Source organism: Diplodia seriata (assembly GCF_021436955.1).
Source record: "Diplodia seriata strain FDS-637 chromosome Unknown scaffold_8, whole genome shotgun sequence".
In the NCBI taxonomy this organism is placed as follows: Eukaryota; Fungi; Ascomycota; class Dothideomycetes; order Botryosphaeriales; family Botryosphaeriaceae; genus Diplodia; species Diplodia seriata.
The window spans coordinates 2,031,626-2,052,851 of NW_027117315.1; the positions used below are offsets into that span (position 1 = coordinate 2,031,626).

General features: G+C 56.8%; 6 protein-coding genes across 6 annotated transcripts; 4 read left to right on the forward strand and 2 right to left on the reverse strand.

The window, feature by feature from the left end:
* Nucleotides 1-1,047: 1,047 nt before the first annotated feature.
* Nucleotides 1,048-2,125, forward strand: CYS3 (cystathionine gamma-lyase cys3; the record flags this gene model as incomplete). The annotated part of the gene is made up of 2 exons (XM_066779634.1): nt 1,048-1,055; nt 1,081-2,125. 2 exons carry the CDS (start codon nt 1,048-1,050, stop codon nt 2,123-2,125), a joined length of 1,053 nt encoding a protein of 350 aa, XP_066630438.1.
* Nucleotides 2,126-4,253: 2,128 nt separating this feature from the next.
* SLS55_008222 (uncharacterized protein) lies at nt 4,254-7,995 on the forward strand (the record flags this gene model as incomplete). Its single annotated transcript, XM_066779635.1, has 4 exons — nt 4,254-5,034; nt 5,087-5,179; nt 5,249-5,581; nt 5,783-7,995. The coding sequence occupies 4 exons, from the start codon at nt 4,254-4,256 to the stop codon at nt 7,993-7,995; spliced, it is 3,420 nt and encodes a 1,139-aa protein (XP_066630439.1).
* Nucleotides 7,996-10,371: 2,376 nt separating this feature from the next.
* SLS55_008223 (uncharacterized protein) lies at nt 10,372-11,677 on the forward strand (the record flags this gene model as incomplete). Its single annotated transcript, XM_066779636.1, has 4 exons — nt 10,372-10,573; nt 10,625-11,072; nt 11,130-11,536; nt 11,592-11,677. 4 exons carry the CDS (start codon nt 10,372-10,374, stop codon nt 11,675-11,677), a joined length of 1,143 nt encoding a protein of 380 aa, XP_066630440.1.
* Nucleotides 11,678-11,973: 296 nt separating this feature from the next.
* Nucleotides 11,974-12,955, reverse strand: SLS55_008224 (uncharacterized protein; the record flags this gene model as incomplete). Its single annotated transcript, XM_066779637.1, has 3 exons — nt 11,974-12,181; nt 12,344-12,594; nt 12,812-12,955. The coding sequence occupies 3 exons, from the start codon at nt 12,953-12,955 to the stop codon at nt 11,974-11,976; spliced, it is 603 nt and encodes a 200-aa protein (XP_066630441.1).
* A 691-nt stretch (nt 12,956-13,646) lies between these two features.
* On the reverse strand, nt 13,647-16,028 carry SLS55_008225 (uncharacterized protein; the record flags this gene model as incomplete). The annotated part of the gene is made up of 2 exons (XM_066779638.1): nt 13,647-14,273; nt 15,225-16,028. 2 exons carry the CDS (start codon nt 16,026-16,028, stop codon nt 13,647-13,649), a joined length of 1,431 nt encoding a protein of 476 aa, XP_066630442.1.
* Nucleotides 16,029-17,618: 1,590 nt separating this feature from the next.
* Nucleotides 17,619-19,362, forward strand: SLS55_008226 (uncharacterized protein; the record flags this gene model as incomplete). The annotated part of the gene is made up of 2 exons (XM_066779639.1): nt 17,619-17,843; nt 17,896-19,362. 2 exons carry the CDS (start codon nt 17,619-17,621, stop codon nt 19,360-19,362), a joined length of 1,692 nt encoding a protein of 563 aa, XP_066630443.1.
* Between the last annotated feature and the right edge of the window lie 1,864 nt (nt 19,363-21,226).

The following is a 21,226-nucleotide window of genomic DNA, read 5'->3' on the forward strand; positions in this document are numbered from 1 at the left end:
TCTCCTCCGTCACCTTCTCCACTGGCACACTTAGCTGGGTAGAAGCGAAGGCGGTGGAGGTGCTTTGGAATTTCATCATCGGCAGGGCAGTCTTGTGGATAATAGGAAGGTGCTGCAGTAGTACGAGGACAGTCGACACGGAGGACAAGCGGTTACCTAATTCGAGAATTTTCACGGCAGCGTCGGCGACAAACTTTTTCCCGCGTCTCACGAGAGGCGGGGCATGTGAGAAATTCGGTGAGAGGTTAAGGTGCGGTGACTCGGGTTGCGCTTATCGACGGCTGAGGGCCGCTCAGGAGGAGTCGGCGTGCTTGCGCAGGAACGCGTGCATGGGCGATGATGCAATGCAGCGATGTGCAGCGGTCGCGTCCAACAATCTGGGGAAGCGCGCCGCGGCTTCCGAGGCGAAGGCAGAGCTAAAGCTCGCGGCTGCTGACAGATGCGACGCCGCGCCCTTCGACGCACTTCCCGTGCATTATTAACGTCGCGGCCTGCGGCCTTGGCTTAGAAAGCCGTTGTTACCCTGAGCTGCTTCTTTTAGGGCGATTGCGCCATCTCCACCACGCAGCCGTGCACCATCTCAGTCCATTCCATTGTCTGACTCTGACATAACTAAACTGCTCGAGCGCCCTCTCCCTTAAAAGACGGCTGCGGCTCCTGCCTCGCCCATTCCCTCGAAGCCTCAAGACGTTTCTACTGTCCTGTTGAGCTCCCCGCACCTCACCACTTTCTTGGACCAACCCACCATCATGACGCACACCGAACACCCTATCGATACCCCGCCCCGCGCGCCCTCTCCCGTGCACCAGTTCGGTACCTTGGCCGTTCACGCAGGCTCTCCTCACGATCCCGTCACCGGTGCTGTCATTGCTCCTGTAAGCAGCTCCGAATCCGAGCCCCGCGCGGTGGTGTGGCGTCCCGCTCACGATTCTTAGATTTCCCTCTCCACTACCTTCGCCCAGACCTCGGTTGGCAAGCCGGTCGGCGAGTATGAATACACCCGAAGCTCGAACCCGAACAGGTACAATGTTTCCTCCCTCGCGTCTCATGCATAAGTCGCGCTGACAGCGCCCGCTACAGGGACAACTTCGAGAAGGCCATAGCCGCCCTTGAGCATGCCCGCTACGCCCTTGCCTTTTCCTCTGGCTCAACCACCACCGCCATCATTCTGCAGTCTCTCGCAGCGGGCTCGCACGTTGTTTCTGTCTCCGACGTCTATGGCGGAACTCACCGCTATTTCACCAAGGTCGCCGCCGCACATGGCGTTCATGTCACATTCTCGCCGTCGATTGAGCTGGACATTGAGGACCTGATCCGCCCCGACGAGACAAAACTGATCTGGATTGAGTCGCCCAGCAACCCCACGCTGAGCCTGGTGGATATCCGCGCTGTTGCTAGCATAGCGCACAAGCACGGCATCATGGTTGTTGTGGACAACACCTTTCTCTCTCCCTACGTCCAGAACCCCCTAGATCACGGTGCCGACATTGTTGTGCACAGCGTGACCAAGTACATCAACGGCCACTCTGACGTGCTGATGGGCGCCTGCGCTTTCAACTCTGACGCCCTGTTCGAGCGTCTGTCCTTCCTGCAGAACGCCATCGGTGGTGTCCCCAGCCCCTTCGACTGCTGGCTCGCCCACCGTGGTCTTAAGACGCTGCACCTGCGCGCCAGAGAGGCCACGACTAATGCAACCCAGATCGCCCACGCTCTGGAGGCCTCGCCGCATGTCATCGCTGTCAACTACCCCGGCCTTCCTTCGCATCCTCAACACCACATCACCGCCAAGCAGCACCGCAATGGCATGGGTGGTGGTATGCTTTCTTTCCGTGTCCAGGGTGGCAAGGAGGCTGCCGAGCGCTTCTGCCAGGCCACCAAAATCTTTACCCTCGCCGAGTCTCTGGGAGGCGTTGAGTCGTTGGTCGAGGTCCCCGGCAGCATGACGCATGCAGGCATCCCCAAGGAGCAACGTGAGGCTGCCGGCGTCTTTGACGACCTCGTCAGGGTCAGCTGCGGTATCGAAGATGGAGAGGACTTGAAGAGGGATGTTTTGCAGGCGTTGGAGAAGGCCGTTGTTGGCGGCAAGCTCAACAAAGGCAATGGCGTCTCCAATGGTTCGGCATGAAGAGTAGTTTGACTTCTCACGACCTACATGATACCGGAACTTTTTCCTTTTTATTAATAGAGTTCACTATTACTAGTAATTTCTCTCGGGTTCATTCGGAGTTCTGGGCGGATGTGCATTAGCCAGATTTCGCTTCATCTTATTGGACAAGATGAGATTTGATAGAGCGTGGATAGATACAATTATCATTTTCCTTGTCGTCGAAAGTATCTTTCTATCTTGCTTCAGCAGCCCACATAGTAGGAACAGATCTTGAGAGCCGAAGTTCTCTATACGCTGTTGGACTTATCGGCTGATCGCCCCGACTGAGCAGATAGGACCCCTACTCACTATGGCAAGGCGTATTGCAAAAGATTCCAAGACAGGTCCCTACGTTTGAGGAATGTGTAAGTCTTTCGTTGTCTCGGACGCAGAAATATGCGCTAACCAAGCCTTGTGCTGGGCGTCCAGGGACATGCGAAAACTGCATTCCATACCTCCTTTGGCCGCCCAACCTCGTGAGACAAGCGTCGGGAACAAAAGTCTAAAAGGCTTGGAAATCCCACTAGAACTGTGCCTCTTTGCTTTCTTAGTCTATTTACTTTTCTCCGACTCTACCCTGCTTCAACGTCCCCACGCGCACTACCCGTCTGTGGTGTCGCTGTCTTCTGCAGTAGGCACCCGGTCTCTCCCTAGGATTGCTCTACATACTTCTCTCGTTCATACTTGTTTGCGGAGACCGAGTCGTTGTGTCGGGAGTGTGCTACTTAGACAGAGAACCCTCCTCGCAGAAAGCACTAGAAGAGAAGGGAGAGGGAGAATAAGAAAGAAACAGCCAAAGAGGAAGAAAAGACAGGGCAGGCTCCCCGCACCATCTTGCCATGGAGTCGGAATTGCCCTTCAGTGACCATGGCTACTATGGGGAAGATGAGGAGGAAGATGACAAAGAGAAAGAGGAGGAAGAGGAGAGTGACGGCGCCTTCCTGTCAATCTTCAACCAGCGCACTGAGTGGACTGACTGGGGCACCCTGCAGCATGAAGCCGCGCTCGGCTGCCAAGTCCACTGGCAGGAATGGCTCGTGGCGTTCTCGCCCGCATGGGAGTCGCCGTTTCTGGTTTTCGATTGTGGGAGGGCGGACAAATTCGTCGAGGGTGTGCTCGGCGTAGAGGAGCTGTGGGATGGTGTGGTGGGGTGGAAGTCTTGCGAAGAGGAAGAGGATGGCAAAGCCTTCCTGGAGTTGTGCCGTGGAGGTGATGAGCCGGACCTGGACCACGGGCGAAGATCAAGAGACGACGAATTCCCGGGGTCAAAATCGCTTTTGAGCCGTGGATCTTTACTTGACCCTCATATTTTTCGAGCTACGAGCACCTGTCCGGGACTTGGCGATGACGACACCTGGGCCGCTGTCCGGCAGGCCTGTTTTGTGCCGAAAGATGAAACTGGACTCGGACACTTGTCGGCGATGCTTTTCGTGTTCTGCATTGTTGTCGTTCTATGGGTGGTGGATATGAGTGGGAAGGTGCGCGGTCGAGATACTATGGCGCATTTACGACCCATGGAAGACAGAAGCTTTGAGATCCAGAAACGACGCCACCTCTATTTCTATGGGTAGTCGACTCCAATATCCGGCTGTAAGTGCGAACCTTTGATGTTCTCAATCTGTAGGTAGGTCGATCCAATTCCAACGCCCGGACGCAAATGCGAGCCCTTAATGTTCTCGTTCACGTCCGGATATCGGATTCAACTACCCACGATGTAACGGATATTTCTATGAGTCAGCCTGAGCGCGCCCGCTGCGCGACTGGACCCTTCACCCGGTCCTTCCCTGAAGGGCAGTCGCGCGTGGCCATGGTCCGCCAACTCCACGCTGCTCGCCGACCGCCATCCAACCACATCATTACTGTCGCATCGGATTGCGACGTCCGCCACTCGGCTTCTCTTCTTAGACCCAGTCTTTTCACATTACTCTACAGAACCCGCGAGCCAGCGGTTCGCCGCACCACGCACCGCGCATCGCGCATCGCGCACCGCGCATCGCGCACCTCGTCATCCGTGGACGACACAAGCAGCGCGACCATCCGGCACATTTTTACACAATACTTCAGCACACCGCGCCCTACCGCTGGCATACTACTCAACCGCTCAAAAATGACACGCAAGGGAGCTAAAGGCAAGGCCAAGGCCAAGGCTTCTGGCCCGAAGAAAGGCAAAAAGGGCAAGGCGGCCGACGAGCTCCCCATGGACGAGTTTGCCCGAATTTGCGACGATTCGATCAAGAAGAATGAGAGAACCGGAGAAGACCAACTGCCGGCGCCGTTCCCCAAACCTGGGCCACGCCGGTCGCGATTCAAAAGCCTGGCCGAGCTCAAGGCATACCAGGCGGGCATCGTGTCTGATAGCTCTGATGACCAGCAGACCGCCGCCGGTGCGCCGCCCGTCTTTGATGAGGACGGAACACCACACGTGCAGTATGAGACTGTCACAGACGAACGAGACGGAAGGCTGCTGGGAATCATCCTGCCAAACGGCGAGCTTCGTATGGTTCTCAATGCTGAAACCCCCCACGATGGGCCCCTCCAAACCAGGAAGGCCGAACCGGACGAGTACATCACCCATGGCGAGTCGGTCCGCGCGGCTACTTCGCACCAGCCTGTCGGCTTAGGTATCACCGAAACGCCATTCAGTTGCGACCAGGAGGCCAACACGATTTACGCTGCCGAGCTTCTGAAGAACTTCGCGACCGTACCTGACCCTCCCAAGGACCCGAGCGCAACCCACGCAAATGCTGCGCAGTGGAACCTGCACATCCAGGAGCTGACCAGAGCCATTCGTGCCGTCAACGCTGGAAGCGTCGTGGTAAACAACGCCTTCAACGTCGGCGAGGCTGGAGATAGCGGCGAACAGCTCAGGCAGAGGATCCACCTGGAGGGTATGAAACTTGTATACTTACTTGGGTGTTACACATGCTAATATCTTGATAGCAAGTTTCTGGCGCGCTGGCGGCGTGCGACAACAGGCTTTCTGGGAAGGAGGCGGTGATCAGACCAAGGTCGCAGACCTTATTACTCAACTCCGTATGTTCATGGATGCTTCCTGTTCATGGATTCTTCCTCCCTTCTGGCATTTTAGCTAATGTCTCGTAGGCACATTCGTTTCAAAGGAATTCGTGAAACCAGACGCGGCCAAGGCGCGCTCTTCTATGGACATCACACACGCGGAAATGGTGAAATGGGTCTTTCGCCGCGACAACGGAAATCACGAAACTGGAGATCGCGACTTTAGAGAAACGTTCACGCGCATGTGGAAAGATCAAGACAACGCAGTCGAAATTACCAAAAACTACATGGATCCAGAGCGGAAGCTTGCGCACGACAGAGGCGTTGGTCGTGAGGTTGAGCAATTGATGCCTGAGCTCGCCGATGCTCACTTAGCGGGTAATGTCTTGGAAGTTGCGCGCTTAAGGGGTGTCGTGGACAGTATGATAGCAAACCCGGAACACCATGATGGAAGCGGGAAAAGTGCTATTGGTAAGCACGCAAAGCTCCTATGCTATTGTTTGAACCGGCAAGCCTTGACTAAACACTAGCTCCTAGTATTGAAATCTCCGATCCTGAAGCTTAGCGAAGATGAATACTATGCTATCAGTAGCCCGATCGAAAGCGCTACTAACACATTAGCTCGTTCCGACGATGTGGTTCGCTGCGACTGCCATGATTGCTCGAACTCTCGCGACATGCAGGACTCTGGAAGCACTGCCGAGAAAGACGAAAAACAAGGCGTAAACAAGTGCGTATCTTCGGACTGGCCCCAGTGGGATGAGTCGATGCAGAGTATCCAACCTCGTGAGGCTCCTTTCAATGTGCTCAAAGGCGATAAGCCGGAAACTGGAGAGCAACCCGAGGGCGATCATGCTCCTGAACCGTCATCAGAAAGCCCAAAGAATCCAAAGCCATCCAAGAAAAAGAAGAAGAACAAGAAGAAGGGAAAGAAGAAGGGAAAGAAGATCAGCAACCCCACTCCAGAAGTGGTTGATCTGGAGGGAACAGAAGGAGACACCGAGGACTTTACTACCGCAGCTGACCTACCTGAGGTCCATGCGGAGCTGGTAGATCTCACTGCGAAGCCTGGCGTTCTCGCTGACCTACCTGACCTTCCAACACCGGCCAACATTTCCCCGCCTGGAGAAGATACTAAGGACTCGAGTGCGACTGGACTTTCTACTCCCATCGAAACGCCTCCTCCTGAAGAAGAGACCTGGGACTTGCTTGCGGCCGATCTTTCCACTCCTATCGAAACGTCTCCGGTCGAAGAAGATACCACGGACTCGACCGCGGTTGACTTTTTCACACCGGTCAAACCCCGCATTTCCATACCTATCGACACGCCTCCACCTGAGCAAGACATCAGGGACACGACTGCGGTTGACATTTGCACACCCGTCAAAGCTCACCCTTCCATACCCATCGACACCCCTCCGCCTGAGCAAGACACCAGGGGCTCAATTGCGGTTGACCTGCCTAACCTCGCCACACCGGTCGAACCTGAACTTTCCACGCCCGTCAAAACGCCTCTGCCTAAGGAAGACGCCAAGGATGAAACACAGCTTTCCACTCCCATCGAAACGCCTCCGCCTAAAGGAGACGTAGCTCTCCCTACATTCACTGAAGAGGACATGTCGTGCGCAGAGACGTCAGTGACGCTGAGCAGCGGCGAGAGCGATGGGAAGAGTGATGTCAGTGAAATTCTCATGCCGAAAATCATGGCAGCGTCCCGAATTCCCAGCATCACAGGCCTCGACCCCCGAGCCCAAGGCTTCAAGAGAGTGTATTACTTCCCGAAAAACGAGGGGTCGAACGATTTACACCCAGAGGTGCCACCCAAATTGGTCAAGAGCGTGCACGACCGCAGTCTCAACTTCTTTTGCCCCCCGAGCCATATCGAGTGCGAAATTGACGGTCAAGGTCCAGCCGCAAAGGATCCATATCCAAGGGAGCCGCCCAATCTGGCCGGAACTGCGCGCCACTGCGGGATGAACTTCCTTGCCGAGCCTGAAGATGAGACACCCTCTCCTCTGCGCCATATCGAAGCCGAAATCGGTGGTGCCGAAGAGGTGGTGCAACCGTGGGTCGAGGACCACGAGAAGACCCTGCAACCAGCTTCGCCAACCATGGGCCCCTCGGCGCACACAGGCAAAACTGAGATGACGCCGCACTTTGCAGAACCATTTGAGGCGACAGTCTCCCCTCCTCCACCCGAGTCTCTCTCAGAACACGACAGCAACTTGCCAGCCGACGACAGCAACTTTCCAACCGACGACAGCAACTTTCCAACCGACGACAGCAACTTCCAAACCGACGACGCCGACGATAACATGGCGAAAACTCCCACTTCGACCGTGCCGCTCAGGGTCTCCACGGGCCAGCAAACAGACGCAGATTTGGCCGCCATCCCGGCTTGGTTGAATAAGTGCCTGCAGTCTCTTGTCGCTGACAACGAAGCTCTGAAAGAACGGGTTACCAACTTGGACGCGCAACTTCAGCCCGTTATTGCAGAGAAGGAAGCCCTGCGGGAACAGTGTGCCAAATTGGAGTCCCAGAACGAGGATTCAAAGGGAAAAATTGCCTACTTGGAGGCTTTCAACTCAAAGTTCCAGAACACTACCGAAGTGATGACACAGATGAAGAAGGAGATGGATGAATTATTGCAGCTGTCCAGGGATACCAGCAAGCCTCTTCTAGGCCCTGACGACATCGATGAGTCTGAAGCGACAGCTTCGGATGGAATGCGGGACGAGCACCACGGATTCGGTGGCGAGGCCGTGACCGTTGACGATCTGATGATGGCGGACGTCCTCAGAAGGATCAGAAGGACCAAATCAGCTTCTCAGTGATCAAACAGCAGTATCTCGATGGGTTTCCAGTACACAAGGGTCTTGTTTGCTAGGCTTCTGGTATTGGGGCAATGTCTTGGTACTTTTGAGCGGCCGAGCGGTTATTTCTCTGGTTCGGTTTTCGGACTTCGTATGGATGATTCATTCTTTCTTAGGATTGTTCAAACTGGATAGTCACAGAATTTGATCATCTCTCGTTAAAAGAAGCATGCCCGTGTTTCATGTTGCGCGCACACGTGCATCCCTCTTTAGTGGGCAGCGGAAGAAGATATCTGGACGTACGTATACAAAACATACCCTCTTGATGGGTGGTCCAAGAAGTTTTCAGACGCGTGCACAGAACCTACTACCCTTTTCAATTGGCAGTCGAGGAAGATCACTCGAGGCGTGTGTTGTTCAATACAGAATGAGAACATCCGCACAAAGTGTTCAGCGGCCCACGTTGGCAACGTGTGATTGCCGGCGTGTAAAGAAGCTGCGGAAGCCGTTCCGGTATGGGGGAAGGGAGCATTGAGTCAGTCTTCGGGCACCAACATAGGCGCCCGCAATCTTATTTGACCTTACTTCCCGCGGCAACACATGAGTCGGCGAAAGGCGGGTGGCGTTTGATCGGCCAAGTAGTCCACGCTTGAGTTACAAGGCAGCGAATACGCGTGTTGTTGGGGACTCGCCTTGGGTAGCTGTACAGTGGAGAGGGAGCGCACTCGAGGTACGTCGGGCTGTCATGTTCTCGCCGGGCACTGATGCCGAGCTTCCATTCGTTGGGCTCTCGTGAAGATTACTACTTCCGTTATCGCGTTGTCGTCTGATCATGCCATGTTCCCATTCGCGATGTGATCGACCGAAGTAATACGGTTTGCGCCGTGTTGTCTCGTTTGAGTCGCACACGGAAAGCGGAGCACGCAAATCCAACGTATTAAACCGCGCCTATCCTCAGCCCGTCGCCTTTCACCCGTAACCGTGTTTGACCTCTTCAGCCTCAGAGTAGGCTCCGTCTCGCAAGGCGGCGAAGCCCATCAAGCGCCCACCAACTGATCAGTATATCAAACCTCTCGAAGCCGCAACACCACAGACAGCCAGTCCGCCGCAGATCGAAGTCAAGAAGCCTTTTCAATCTGCCAAACACAAGACGAGGCTCGCTGTCACCGTCAAACAAGCGCAGAAAACCACACGTCTCTTCATCTCATCGACTCCCCATCTTCCAACACCCCCCAGATCGGACAACGAAAAAGCAAAATCTCCACCGCCACGAAAGGGGGCGGGGAAGAAGGAGAGAAAGAAAGAGAGAATGTGCACCGAAATCTTCAACCTCTACAGATGCGGCCATATGCGCGGCGGCACCGCCGCTCGTCGCCGTATCGAGCCGTGCGGCCGCGTCGACGCCAACGCAAATGCGCGCGCGTTCGAGCACTGCCCGCGCTTTCGCGTCATGGAGCGTCGGCATACCGCGCACGCCTGCCCGGAGTGCCGCGGGACGAAGGTGGACGGGCTGGCGGCAAGGTTGCAGGAGAGCGCTGCCGAGAGAGTGAGGGAAATGGTGGCGGCGAGGAGCGGCGGCAGCGGCGGCAGTGTGGGAGATGGGGCGCGGCGGTGAAGACGGGGGCGGTGGGCGGTAATGGGAGGGTTTTGGTGGTTGATGTCTTTGTGTGTAAAAAAAAAAAAACACCATCACATAGGGAGTTGAATACAAGATATGGACATTGATGTAAGTTTATCAAGTTCGAACCACGCCGCGAGCACGCTCACCACCACCAAGACCAGAGGCATAAAAGGAAAAAAAGGCAAAAAACTATATGAGCTTGCTCAACCCGTGAGGGGAGCGTGCTATATAGGAACAGGCTCTTTGAGAACCGCCTGTTTTTTCCCGTTACACCCACCCGACCGTACCCCAGTCTCACCTAGGGCGCCCACGCTCGTAGCTGTCGTCCGTAGAAGAATCCTAAACCCAAAGGGAACGGTTCCGCTAGCACTCAGCCAGTCGTCGCTTGGACGGGTCATTACTGGGGATTTTGACTTTGTTAATTATATAGCCAAACCCCTCTGCTGCGCCTTCTCTTCGATCTGCTCTTCGCTCATCCTCCGAGTTCCTGTCGAATACGTCCGGATCTTGTATTCAACCACCCAGCAAACCTGTAAAGCAGATGCGTGCGGGCGAGCAGGTGGGTCGTGTGCAGCCTCAAGCGCACCTTCCCTCTGCGCCTCGACATCGTCGCTTCTCATTTCGGTCACCCCAGGCGGGTGCCTATTAAAGCCCACCAGCCTCCAGCTTCGCTCGACATCCTCCATCCTACCTCTACCTACCACCAACCTCTCAGGCAGTGGCCTCGGTTCAATCTCCTCGTTGCATACACTCACTTACCACCTGAGTACCCCACCATGAAGCTCATTCTCCAACTCTGCCTGCTGGCGCTGGCGACCGTGGCTGCATGCGGCGCAATCGACGTTCAACTGAGCTCGGTCGGCCGTACGCTCATGCAGGCCGTCATCACCAACACTGGCCAGGGTGACCTCAACCTATTCAACAAGGCGACGCTCCTGGGCGACGCCCCCGTTCAGAAGGTCTCCATGGCCTCCCACGGTGAGTTATCGAGTCAACTCCACGCTAGGGACTACTATTGACACCAGAAAGGTACTCTGCTCCCCTTTGAGGGGATCAGGTTCACGCCTCCCGGACCTGGAAACTACACCACTGACTTCTTCACCCACCTCCCGACCGGCAACTCGCTCACGGTTCGATTTGACGCTGCCGAAGAATATGATCTCACACCCGGTGGAAACTTCACCGTGGTCGCCATTGGATCGATTCCCTACGCTGAAGGCACCTCAACCTTGCTCAAGGGCGACACCGTCGCGTTTCACAGCAACACCATCGAGATCAAGATCGGACGGCTTGTGAACGACACGGTCTTAACAGCTCGTAGCAGGTTTCAATCGTTGACCACGGACATCTACGTCGCAAGCAGCTGCGAGGGAGATCTTGGTCAGAGAGTTGAGGATGCTATCATCGGCGATGGTGGCTGCACCCACCAGGCGGACGCTGCTGCCGAGGATGCCAGAAAGGAGGAGACGACTGAGCTGTGAGTCACGGAGGATCAATGGTCTGGACGCAAGAGCTAACCTTTGTCGACCGTCAGGTTCGAGCAGTTCTTCCATACCGACGACAAAGTCCAAAAGGACAGAGTTGCCGCTCGCTTCGATGCAATTGCTGATCAGTGTGAGGTAATTGAACAAGGCCAGACAAAATTCCACTGTGAGGACGTCCTCGGTTTCTGCTTCGCCAATCCGGTTGAGTGGTCTGTAGCCTATGCCTTCGATCAATACCACATCATCTGCCTCTGCGACCTCGCGTTTAACCTCCCTGCGCTCACGGACAAATGTCGCGAACTGGACTTGACGGGAGTGGTCATACATGAACTCGCGCACCTGAGCACCGTCTTAGACCCCCCGGCCCGCGACTATGCCTACGGTTATCCTGATTCAGCCAACTTGGAATCGGAGAAAGCAGTCGAAAATGCCGATACGTACCGGTACTACGCGCAAGGTATGTTCTCGTCGTCGAACCATAGCAGTTATGCATTACCCACTAACACCACCAGCTATCGCCCTTGATTGTCCCGTTGAAAGCGCGACTACCTCGGAGAGTTCTACCGAGAGTGCCACTTCTGCCCCCACCGCAAAGTGAGATGGCTACTAGCACTCACGCTTCGCAGGGACAGGCTGCATTGAGGTTTCTTTCATGATGGTTATCATGTACACACTCTGTGGGAGCTGGCATGCTCACAACCACGAGGGGGAAATGGGGAACTGGTAGCTGCTATACACATGATGATTTGACGTGCTTAATTCTTTTGAATGATGTGAAAAATACTCGTGCACTGATCTTGTTGTGGAAAGATGGCGCCCATTGGGAGCAGAGGTAGAGGGGGAGACAGCTCTCGAACAGCATTTGATGGTATTTCTACAAAACTCTCTTTCTCTCTAAGCGGGCGACGGTGGGACGGCGGTGGGAGCTCTGCCGCCACCCAGCTTGGTGGGGGCCTGCTCGGCCTTGAGAGTGCCATTCTGGAGGGCCTCGCGCTTCTTGGCATTCTCCTCGTAGTTGGCCTTCTCGTAGTGCTCGATGACCTTCGTGAGGTCGGCCTGCGAGCCGGCGGGGACGTTGTACGGCGAGCCAGTGTTGAAAGCCCTGTTTGTGCTCTGTCAGCATAACCGCTTCTCTGCCCCAGTCTGTCATCCTATTTCTTCCCCTCCCCCGTTGCATGGGCTGCAATATCGGACACTCCCCTTTCTCCATCCCAATTGCACACACAAGAGAAGACGGGACCGCAAGAAAGGCAAGAGAACGTACTCGGGGAAGGTCAGGTCGACGTGGCGGCGCGGGGTGGAGTTGAGGAAGAGGTGGCGGTCGAAGGCGGCCTGCTCGATGGCGTCGGTGTGCAGCTTGTTGCGCTCGGCCCAGACGGCGCGGTAGTCGGCGTACGCGTCGACCATGCGCGTGAAGTACGGCTTGCGGCCGTCGACGGGGTTGCTCGGGGTGCCCGTCCACTGGTACAGCAGGAAGCCGGCGGGGATGGCGCTGATGGCGACGTAGAAGCCGGTCTGGTGGTGGTGGCTGTTGTCATTTCACCTGTTCTCTCTATCCGTTGCATGCATGCATCCAAGTCGGTCGGTGTTGCGGCGGGTTGGGGGAATGGGGAAGGGGAGCCATTGGAGGGTGGCGTGTGGGCATGTGTGTTCGCGCGCGGAAGCTGGGGTAGGGAGCAGGGTCGGAGATGGTGCGGGGAGCGGGTGCGGAGCTGTGGGCGGGCGGGCGTACGCTGAAGTGCTCCTCCTTCGGACCGTGATGGGCGTCGGCGGCGTGGTGGTGAGCGTCGTGCGAGGCGGGGCGGCGCGATTGGCGGGCGACGGAGGCGCGCGAGGCGCGGGTGGCCCTCGCTGCACTTCTGCGGACGGCGAACATGGCGGGCTGGAGGTCGGCGTTGATGATGGGGCGGGTGTATCAAGCGCGGCCGCGCGTGGGATGCGATGATGTTGGAAGCTTTACCTGTGCTGCCATTCGCCGACATGCCCCGACCGCCCGCTCGCTCTCGATTCGCCAGCCGGGCCCTGGGTGCGGTCACGTGCATGTTCGACCGGGGGTGTTCCTCCCCCATCTTTCCTACGCGACACATCCATCCCCCACTCATCACGACGTTCGTCGGTTTCGATTTTCGAAGATGTTACACCCACGCCTTCGGACATACTGACAGCACGCCTGGTCCGGGTGAGACGCTCGTGGACGGAAACGTCGACCTTCCGTTTCACATGCAAGCAAGCTTCGCTGCGCAAGTCCCTTCTTAAGGCCTTCTGCTGCTTTGGCGAGGAGCGCCGCACCTTCCTCTCGAGCACCGCAGCGTTGATGCACACACGCTCTGCTGAATTCCCTTCCCACAGCGGATGCACGGGCCATCCCTCTTCAGCAAGTTAGTAAGATGAATTCAGAATTGCTTTGACGAGAGCTACAGTATGCGCTGCTACCGCAAGCCCAAAGATGCACAACAGTACGATGTACACGATACCGTCGTAAGAGAATCAACGACTCACGAGAAAAGACAAAACCCCATGACATCTCATCATATACACATCTCCAGCAAAATCAGCCCCATAAAAACTCACAACCATCCTTCACCACCCTCCTTGGCATCACCACCGTTCCCACTCCCACCCCCAGTGCTCCTGTCATTACCATTGTCACTGTTATAAGCCGGCTTAATCCCCGGCCCAGCCACCGCCCCCGCCGCAACCCTCACATACTCTTTCACAACCTGCTGCGGATCCGTCTGCCCGAGCACGCGGATCGACTTCTTCATCTCCTGCTGCCGCCGCTCGCGCTGGTGGCTGCGGTGCGCCTCGACGGCCTTTTTGTACAGCGACAGGTGCTGGTGCTGCTGCTTCACCGACGTGCTGAGACGCCAACTCGATGCCCCGCTCCGGCCGCCGCCGCTACCGCCGCCATCCCGCTGCTGCTCCTTGTCAAGCGTCGATGGCGAGGACGATGAAGAAGGAGGAGGGGGAGGAGGGGAAGGAGAATGCGAGGGAGACCTCATCGCTGCGGCCGCTAGGCTGCGGATCTGCGGCATGCGGGTGGCGGCCGCGCTGCTGCTGCTGCTCTTACGGTTCTTCCTCCGATCGGATGGCGGCGGCGATGGCGACGGCGACGTCTCGTGCACGAATGGTAGCCTGGTACCACTGCTGTTGCCGCTGTGGCCGCTACCTTCCCCCTTACCCAGACCGAGCGCCTGAAGTAGGCCGATGCGAGTAGTCGTGGACGATTTTTTACGACGGTGCCGGCGTGGTGGTGGTGACGGAGCTGAGGCGGGGGTAGGGGGACCGGAAGACATTTTGCGTGGATATGTTGGACGAGGTGCCGGGGATGAAGAGGAAGAAGGGGGAAGGATCTCGGTGTGGCTGAGGCCGTGGGCGAGCGGTGATGGGGTGGGTGGTCTGTTGATGATGACGGTGGATGACGGCGGCGGTACCGCCGCGCTTGGAGACGAGCGTGGGGCTCTGGGGTAGGATAATGAACTTGCCGCCGAGGGGCTGCGGGAGGTGGTGTAGGGATGAGGAGGAGCAGGGAGGAAGGTTGTCTGAAAGGAGGCGTTGGGTCCAGTTGTGGCTGGTGCTGCTACTGCGGTGGTGGTGGGAATGGGCGTGTTCGCATTGAGGCGGCGACCGCGCTCTACGGAAGGACGGGTGGATGAGGTGTCGTTGGTCGACAAGGACGAGGTGAGTGTGAGCGTGAGTGGAGGTGCCGCATGTTCTGCCGGCTCATTTTTCCCCTTTTTCCCTTTCGTTTTCCTCTTCTTCGTCTTCCCGCGCGCTACAGTCGACTGCTGGCGTGCAGCAGCCGCAGGGAAGGCTCGACTCCGCCGCCGGCCGACCTTCGCTGTCCGCAACGTTCGAGCCTGTGCGACATGGACGGCTCGTCCCCCGAAAGTCTCGTGGTGCGGCGGTGGGGAGATGGGTATCTCGCCGCTGCGGGAGCTTGCGGCGCTGAAGTTCCGGCGGTGATGTTGCGACGGTAGGATCATATTGAGAGTCCCGGCCGCGAGCGCCGGGAGCTTCTCACGGAGTAGGCTGGACCTTCGCCGGCCGCGAGGCTCGTAGTGGTCTTCCGGGAACGGACTGCTCCTATCGACAACATCGTACCGGTCTGGGGAATCTCTCCTCGGCTTGAGCGGGAGCGGTACCAGACCGTCGTTGTCTTTGTCCCCTCCCTTACTCGGCTTCGGATACGACGGCGGGTCCCTGAGAACTGCATGGTTCTGCTCTTCTTCCATATCGGCAACGGCACCGAAGATTTCCGATGTGGGGGAAACGAGCTCGCGGTACTGTTCGACGAGAGCTTGGTGGTAGTCCTGCGAAAGCCGGTCCCTGCGGATGCGCGCCGTCTCCTCCTCGAAGTCCTCCTCCCATTCGTCGTCGGCGCCCGGAGCGGCACTGCGAGGCACGAGTCGTCGTGGCGAGGTAGTGGACGCTGCTGCTGACTGCTGGTAGTGGTTTTGATACGGCGAGGGATCTTCCGCACCGGTCCAGGGCGAGATCGGGCTGGTCAGGCTGAAGGGAGAAATCACGAAAGATGCTCCTTCGGAAACGGTTGTTGTCGCCGGGATTACCACACGCGTGCCTTTTGGGGACGGCGCAGGAGATGGCGGCGTGGGGGTCCTCCTGTTCAACACGGACGGATCTTTCGGCTTGGCAACGGGATCGATGGTACTGGCACCCGGGATCGGCGGCAGCGGGGTTTGCGGTGGTTTGCTCGAGGCCGGGCTTGGCGGGAACTCGACGTGATGCTCGTACTCGAAGGCGGGCGTCCTCACCTCCGGGCTCGGCTCTCGCGAGGGATCGGGAATGAGCAGCTCGAACCTCCTCGGCTGCAGAAGCGGAAGCTGCTGGGGTTCTGGCTTGGACAGGCTCGGGTTGCTAGCCGTGTAGGTTGCGGGCTGGAGGAAGAAGTCCCTGGGCGGCTCGAGGGATCGCTCTGCTGGGTCCATTTCGTCTTCTGCCGTCCATGGTGCCACCGTCCTCCTTTTCAGGAAATTGTCCGAACGGCTCGTCTGCAGGCTGTCAGTCAGTATTGATGATGACTGCGAGAGCGGGCCAAGCGTGGGCCGCTGCGAGAGCGGTATTGGCGGTAGCGGTTTGCGGTGCGGAGCAGGGCTCGACGGTGGCGGCGGGGTGGACTTCACGAAGTCGCGAAAAGACGATATGCTCTGCTCCATGCCGCCAAGCGCAGGCGACTGATGGCTTGATCCGAACACGGGGGCTGTAGGGGGAGCATGGTCCTTGGCGTGGGGCATGCCTGTTGCGAGCGCTATAAAGTGGGCAGCAGAATGACTTGGATGTTTCAGGAGCTGCGACAGAGAAAACGGTAGGGAAACGTCTCTGTCTCTCTTGCAACAAAGGGCAGCACCGGAGCACGTGCAGGATGGACGAGCATTCCGGATGGGGACCTTGGCGCAGGGGTAACAAAGGGAATGGTACGTGAGTATATAAAGGGCGATAATGGGCTTGGAAGCGCTATTCACAAACACTTGAGGAACACGCTGAGACAGTAGTGTCGCGGTTCTTCTAAAACTGACCTCTCAAATAATGTGCAGCGCATGATCGGCTTGGCCTGGGCATAGCAAAGCACTGTTTGTTTGCTCGCCCGGACTCGACCTTTGTACTACAACACCACTGGCAGGTGGAGTGGAAGCAAACAGAAGTCGCGACGACATTGTTATCGCAGACTAACAAAGTTAAACCGACCACGACTATTTGCACCCTTCCGATGCACCACGCTCATGTGTGGTTAGTCCAACGTCCGGAGGTAAATGTAGGTCCCAAATGCGAACAGATGCGTCCAACTACCCGCATAAAAAGAAGCTGGGGTGAAGAAGACGGGGAACTGGGTTGGGCCGAGCAGCAGAAGCGAGCACGTGAAGTGGGCTTGAGTCGGACGAATTCTAGGCCGGTACTTGCGAATCCTTCCGGCTCTTCCCAAACATCTCTCCCACGAGCCGGGCCAACGTGCGCCCGCTCGGTCCACTCTCCCGCAGGCGACAGCTTTGGCGCGGCCCGAAGGCGTGCGCGGAAGGATCGCCGGCCACGACCATGAGGCTGATTTTCACCCATTTTGCTCGCGCCAACGTTGCGGCTTCAACATCGTCCCGCCAGCCTTCGGTAACTCCGTGGGCGTGGGTCAGGAGATCTCCGTGAGCGCTCTCGCTGCTGACGTTTGCTTCACACGGCCATAATGATAGCCCGACTGCACCTGGATGCGCATCGCATCGCGTACCATGAATTTCTTTATAATGCATTTGAGTGGTGCAGTATCCATCAACGGGCACTTCGAATCCACGACGTCGTTTCTACCCCTTATCGATATCTCCCCTTTGAACCTCGACGTCAACGTGGCGAGCTGATCTGGCTGCGTTAACCGTCAGCTTTTCAGCCACTTCATTTCAGCCACTTGGCAGTGCGCTCAGACCCAGACCCTGTCCCACGGTACTTTGAGCAGCTGCCGTGGTCTATACAAAAGGGTCCCGGTACCGTGGTACTTTGTTGCTGTCTTCACCTCCCAGCCATCCACGCCTTTCAACATGTCACTACCTCACTCGGAGGCCGCTTCAATCAAGTCAGAGGCCATGTCCAAGGACATGGACCTCGTCGAGCCGAAAGATCAGAGCCCAGGCTCGGAATCTCCTCAGACAAGTGACCAGCCTGCATTCAACCCCAACTGGCGCTTCTATGTAGCCTTCTGCTCACTTTCCGTCGTCACGTTGATGGCTGCGCTCGACGCCACCAGCATCTCTGTCGCGCTCTCGGTAAGGCCTACGCCTGCCTCATACCAGCCAGCTCACTGACCATACCTCGCAGATCATGGCTAAGGCTCTCCATGGCTCCGCCATTGAAGCCTTCTGGGCCGGCACATCTTTCCTCCTGACCTGCACCGTTTTCCAGCCCGTCTTGGGCTCCTTTAGCGATGTCTTTGGCCGCAAGCCCATCATATACCTGTCTCTGGCCCTCTTCGGTATTGGTGCCATCATTACTGCCGTTGCGAACAACTTCACCGTCATTCTGGTCGGCCGTAGCATCCAGGGAATTGGTGGCGGCGGCATCATTGTGCTGACCGAGATTGTCGTTACCGATCTGGTTCCGCTGCGCGAGCGTGGCAAGTGGTTCAGTTTCATCAGTGCCATGTGGAGTTTGGGCACTGTGTTCGGTCCTATCCTGGGAGGCGGCTTCGCCGAGAACGTTAGCTGGCGGTGGATCTTCTGGATCAACCTGCCCTTCATCGCCATCGGTGTGCCGCTCGTCATCTTCTTCCTCAAGCTCCACTTCAAGCCCACCTCCCTGCTGGAGAAGCTCGCCCGCATCGATTGGATCGGCGTCGTCGTCTTCGTCGCCTCCACAACCGGCCTACTTATCCCCATCACCTGGGGCGGCGTGCAATACCCGTGGGACTCGTGGCGCACCCTCGTCCCGCTCCTCGTCTGCGCCGCCGCCCTCGTCGCGTTTATCATCTACGAAGACCGCTACGCCACGAACCCGCTCATCCAGACGCGCGTTTTCAAGAACCGCACCGCCGCCTCGACCTTTGCACAGACGGTCCTCCACGGCCTGGTGCTCTGGTCGGAGCTCTACTACGCGCCGCTCTACTACGAAGCCGTCAAAGGCTACTCCCCCATCCTCGCCGGCGTCGCCCTCTTCCCGCAGACCTTCACCGTCGCCCCGGCCGCCATGGCCGCCGGCTTCGCCATCGCGCACACGGGCCGCTACCGCTGGGCGCTGTGGAGCGGCTGGTTCCTCACCACGTTCGGGCTCGGCCTGCTCATCTACCTCGACGTCGACACGCCCGTCGCGTCGTGGATCTTCCTCAACCTGGTGCCCGGCCTCGGCACGGGCATCCTGTTCCCGTCGATGGGCATGGCCGTGCAGGCGGCGAGCAGCGCGCAGGACCAGGCCGCCGCCGTCACCATGTTCGCGTTCCTCCGCGCGCTGGGCCAGACGCTGGGCGTCGCCATCGGCGGCGTCGTGTTCCAGAACGAGATCAGGAAGAAGCTGGAGACGTTCCCGCTGCTGGCGCCCAGCGCCGCCGCCCTGTCCAAGGACGCCAGCGGCCTCGTCGAGGTCATCAAGAACATGGCCGACGACAGCCCCGCCAAGGCCCAGCTGAAGGTCGCGTACGTCTTCGGCTTGAGGCGCGTGTGGATCGTCATGTGCGCGCTGGCTGCCGTGGCCGGCGTCGTGAGCATGTTCGTCGAGGGCTTGCCGCTCGATCAGGCGTTGGCGACGGAGCAGGGGTTCAGGGGAGAGGAGAAGGTGGATGATGAGGAGAAGTAGCGGGGTGGAGTGGCTTTGTGACTAATACCTAATATTTCTAATGACTGATGTGTTTGACTATAGATGGTGGGGCTTTGGAATTAGAAAAGGGGGTTTCATTTATAATTTCTCGTTGTTGTTGCATTTTCAGTATGCAATCTTCATTCAATAACCTACTATACTTGGAACTGGCTCGCCTGGAGAGCACTTGCAATATCATTCAAGTAGTCAATATCATTCAAGTCAATGTCATTCAAATCAATATCATTTCTCTACCCACATCATTGAAATTATATGCTCAACATCGCCTCGTCATCTTTAAATTGACCCAAGGACAGTACTAAAAGCCCGTGGGATAGAGGCAACGTTATGCTTCACGAGGACCTCTCTTCCGATCGCCGTTCATATCAAGGCACTCCTGGAGGTGTTTCGGTTGAAGTTCGTGAATTATTGCCTCAGTCTTCCTTTGCCGTTCCGCAGAAACCGATCCACCGCCAGAAACCGCAAAACAGGCTCTCCTGGTAGGGAATATTTGGGTCCCGGAAGTTTCTTTGTTTTCTCTTGCGTCGCGTTGTTCTGTTTGCAACCCAGCTGTGTACGCAGCTTGTACGCATATCCAGTGACATTCGGCGTGATTACCAATGATCAGGTGCGTTTGAAACTTTTTTCGATTCACCTCATTTTGAATCTCGTTCAGTGCCGGACCTGACAAGATGTACGCATGCAGATCTCAAGCCTCGCAGGTGGTCGGGCGTATGAACATCCACACCTTGCATATTGATCCGGCAGCTTGGTAATGTCATAGGTTGCGCAATTGCGTGTTCCTACAGAGAAGGTTACACGTCGGAGGTAGCTCCCACTGTTCGAGCACGAACGGCCCCCCTGCATTCCTGTTAGCCAACTGACCGTTAACTATGCATATGTTTCGTAAGGCGAAGTTAAACATGCATACAGTTTGAGAGATTGAGCGGCAGCGTGGCGAAGAGATGTCGTGAGCAGTCGATGTGCCACCTGCCCATTTTCGTGTCAGTGCGGAGGTGAGCTTTGCGTGCCTGCAAAGGTGTTCGCTGGGACTTGCGCCACCAACCCCTTGTCTCTGACGGCGGTGCATGTGCCACATGCCTGTATAACTTTCAGCCGCACGCTATCGAATGTTGAGTCTTAGATCTTCTTCAGTCTCTTCGCTCTGTCCTATTGATTTTTGTAACCATTCCTGTTAGCGCTGTGAGGGAATCATACGTGGCATGAATAACTGATCCACGTCGCTTGAAGAGTGGAGAGGGGGCATCCGGCAAGGTGGGAAAGCGTGAGGTGATGATTGTACGCAAGCGTCTGACGCGACGCTTCATGCAGGTGTGGCGATCTGTTGCAGACGCGATCATGCGGCAGAAGACGGTATTAAAGGATCGCTCGGATTCGATGACACGTCCCTTCGCCATGCCTCTTGACTCATGTTTTAGCCGACGAATACTTGACCCTTGGCATCGTTGTCATCGTAAGACATGATTTGTGTTGACTCTCGCTCACTGTCCCTTTGGGATACCGTGTCTCGTATAATTACCCGGTACAGCGGAGACGACGGTTTTGACGTTTGGCCACGAGTGCAAGGAGAAGCGGGTGGCGCCTACTGTACCTTACTTTGAACACTGTTTTGCCTGTCCACCTCGTGGGGATGATCGTTGTCAGTGTGATTGAAAGATAAAATTCAAAAAAAGCGGCGAGGACTGCAGAAGGAAGTGATGATGAATTCTCCGCCAGTTCGTCGTGAATCTTCTTGGGGATGCAGGCGCCACGTCAAGTCCATGCAGCAGCTTTAACTGTTCATTGAAAGTAGTGATTTGAAGATCGGATGGTAGCCCCACGCCTGATTGGCTGTATGATCTCA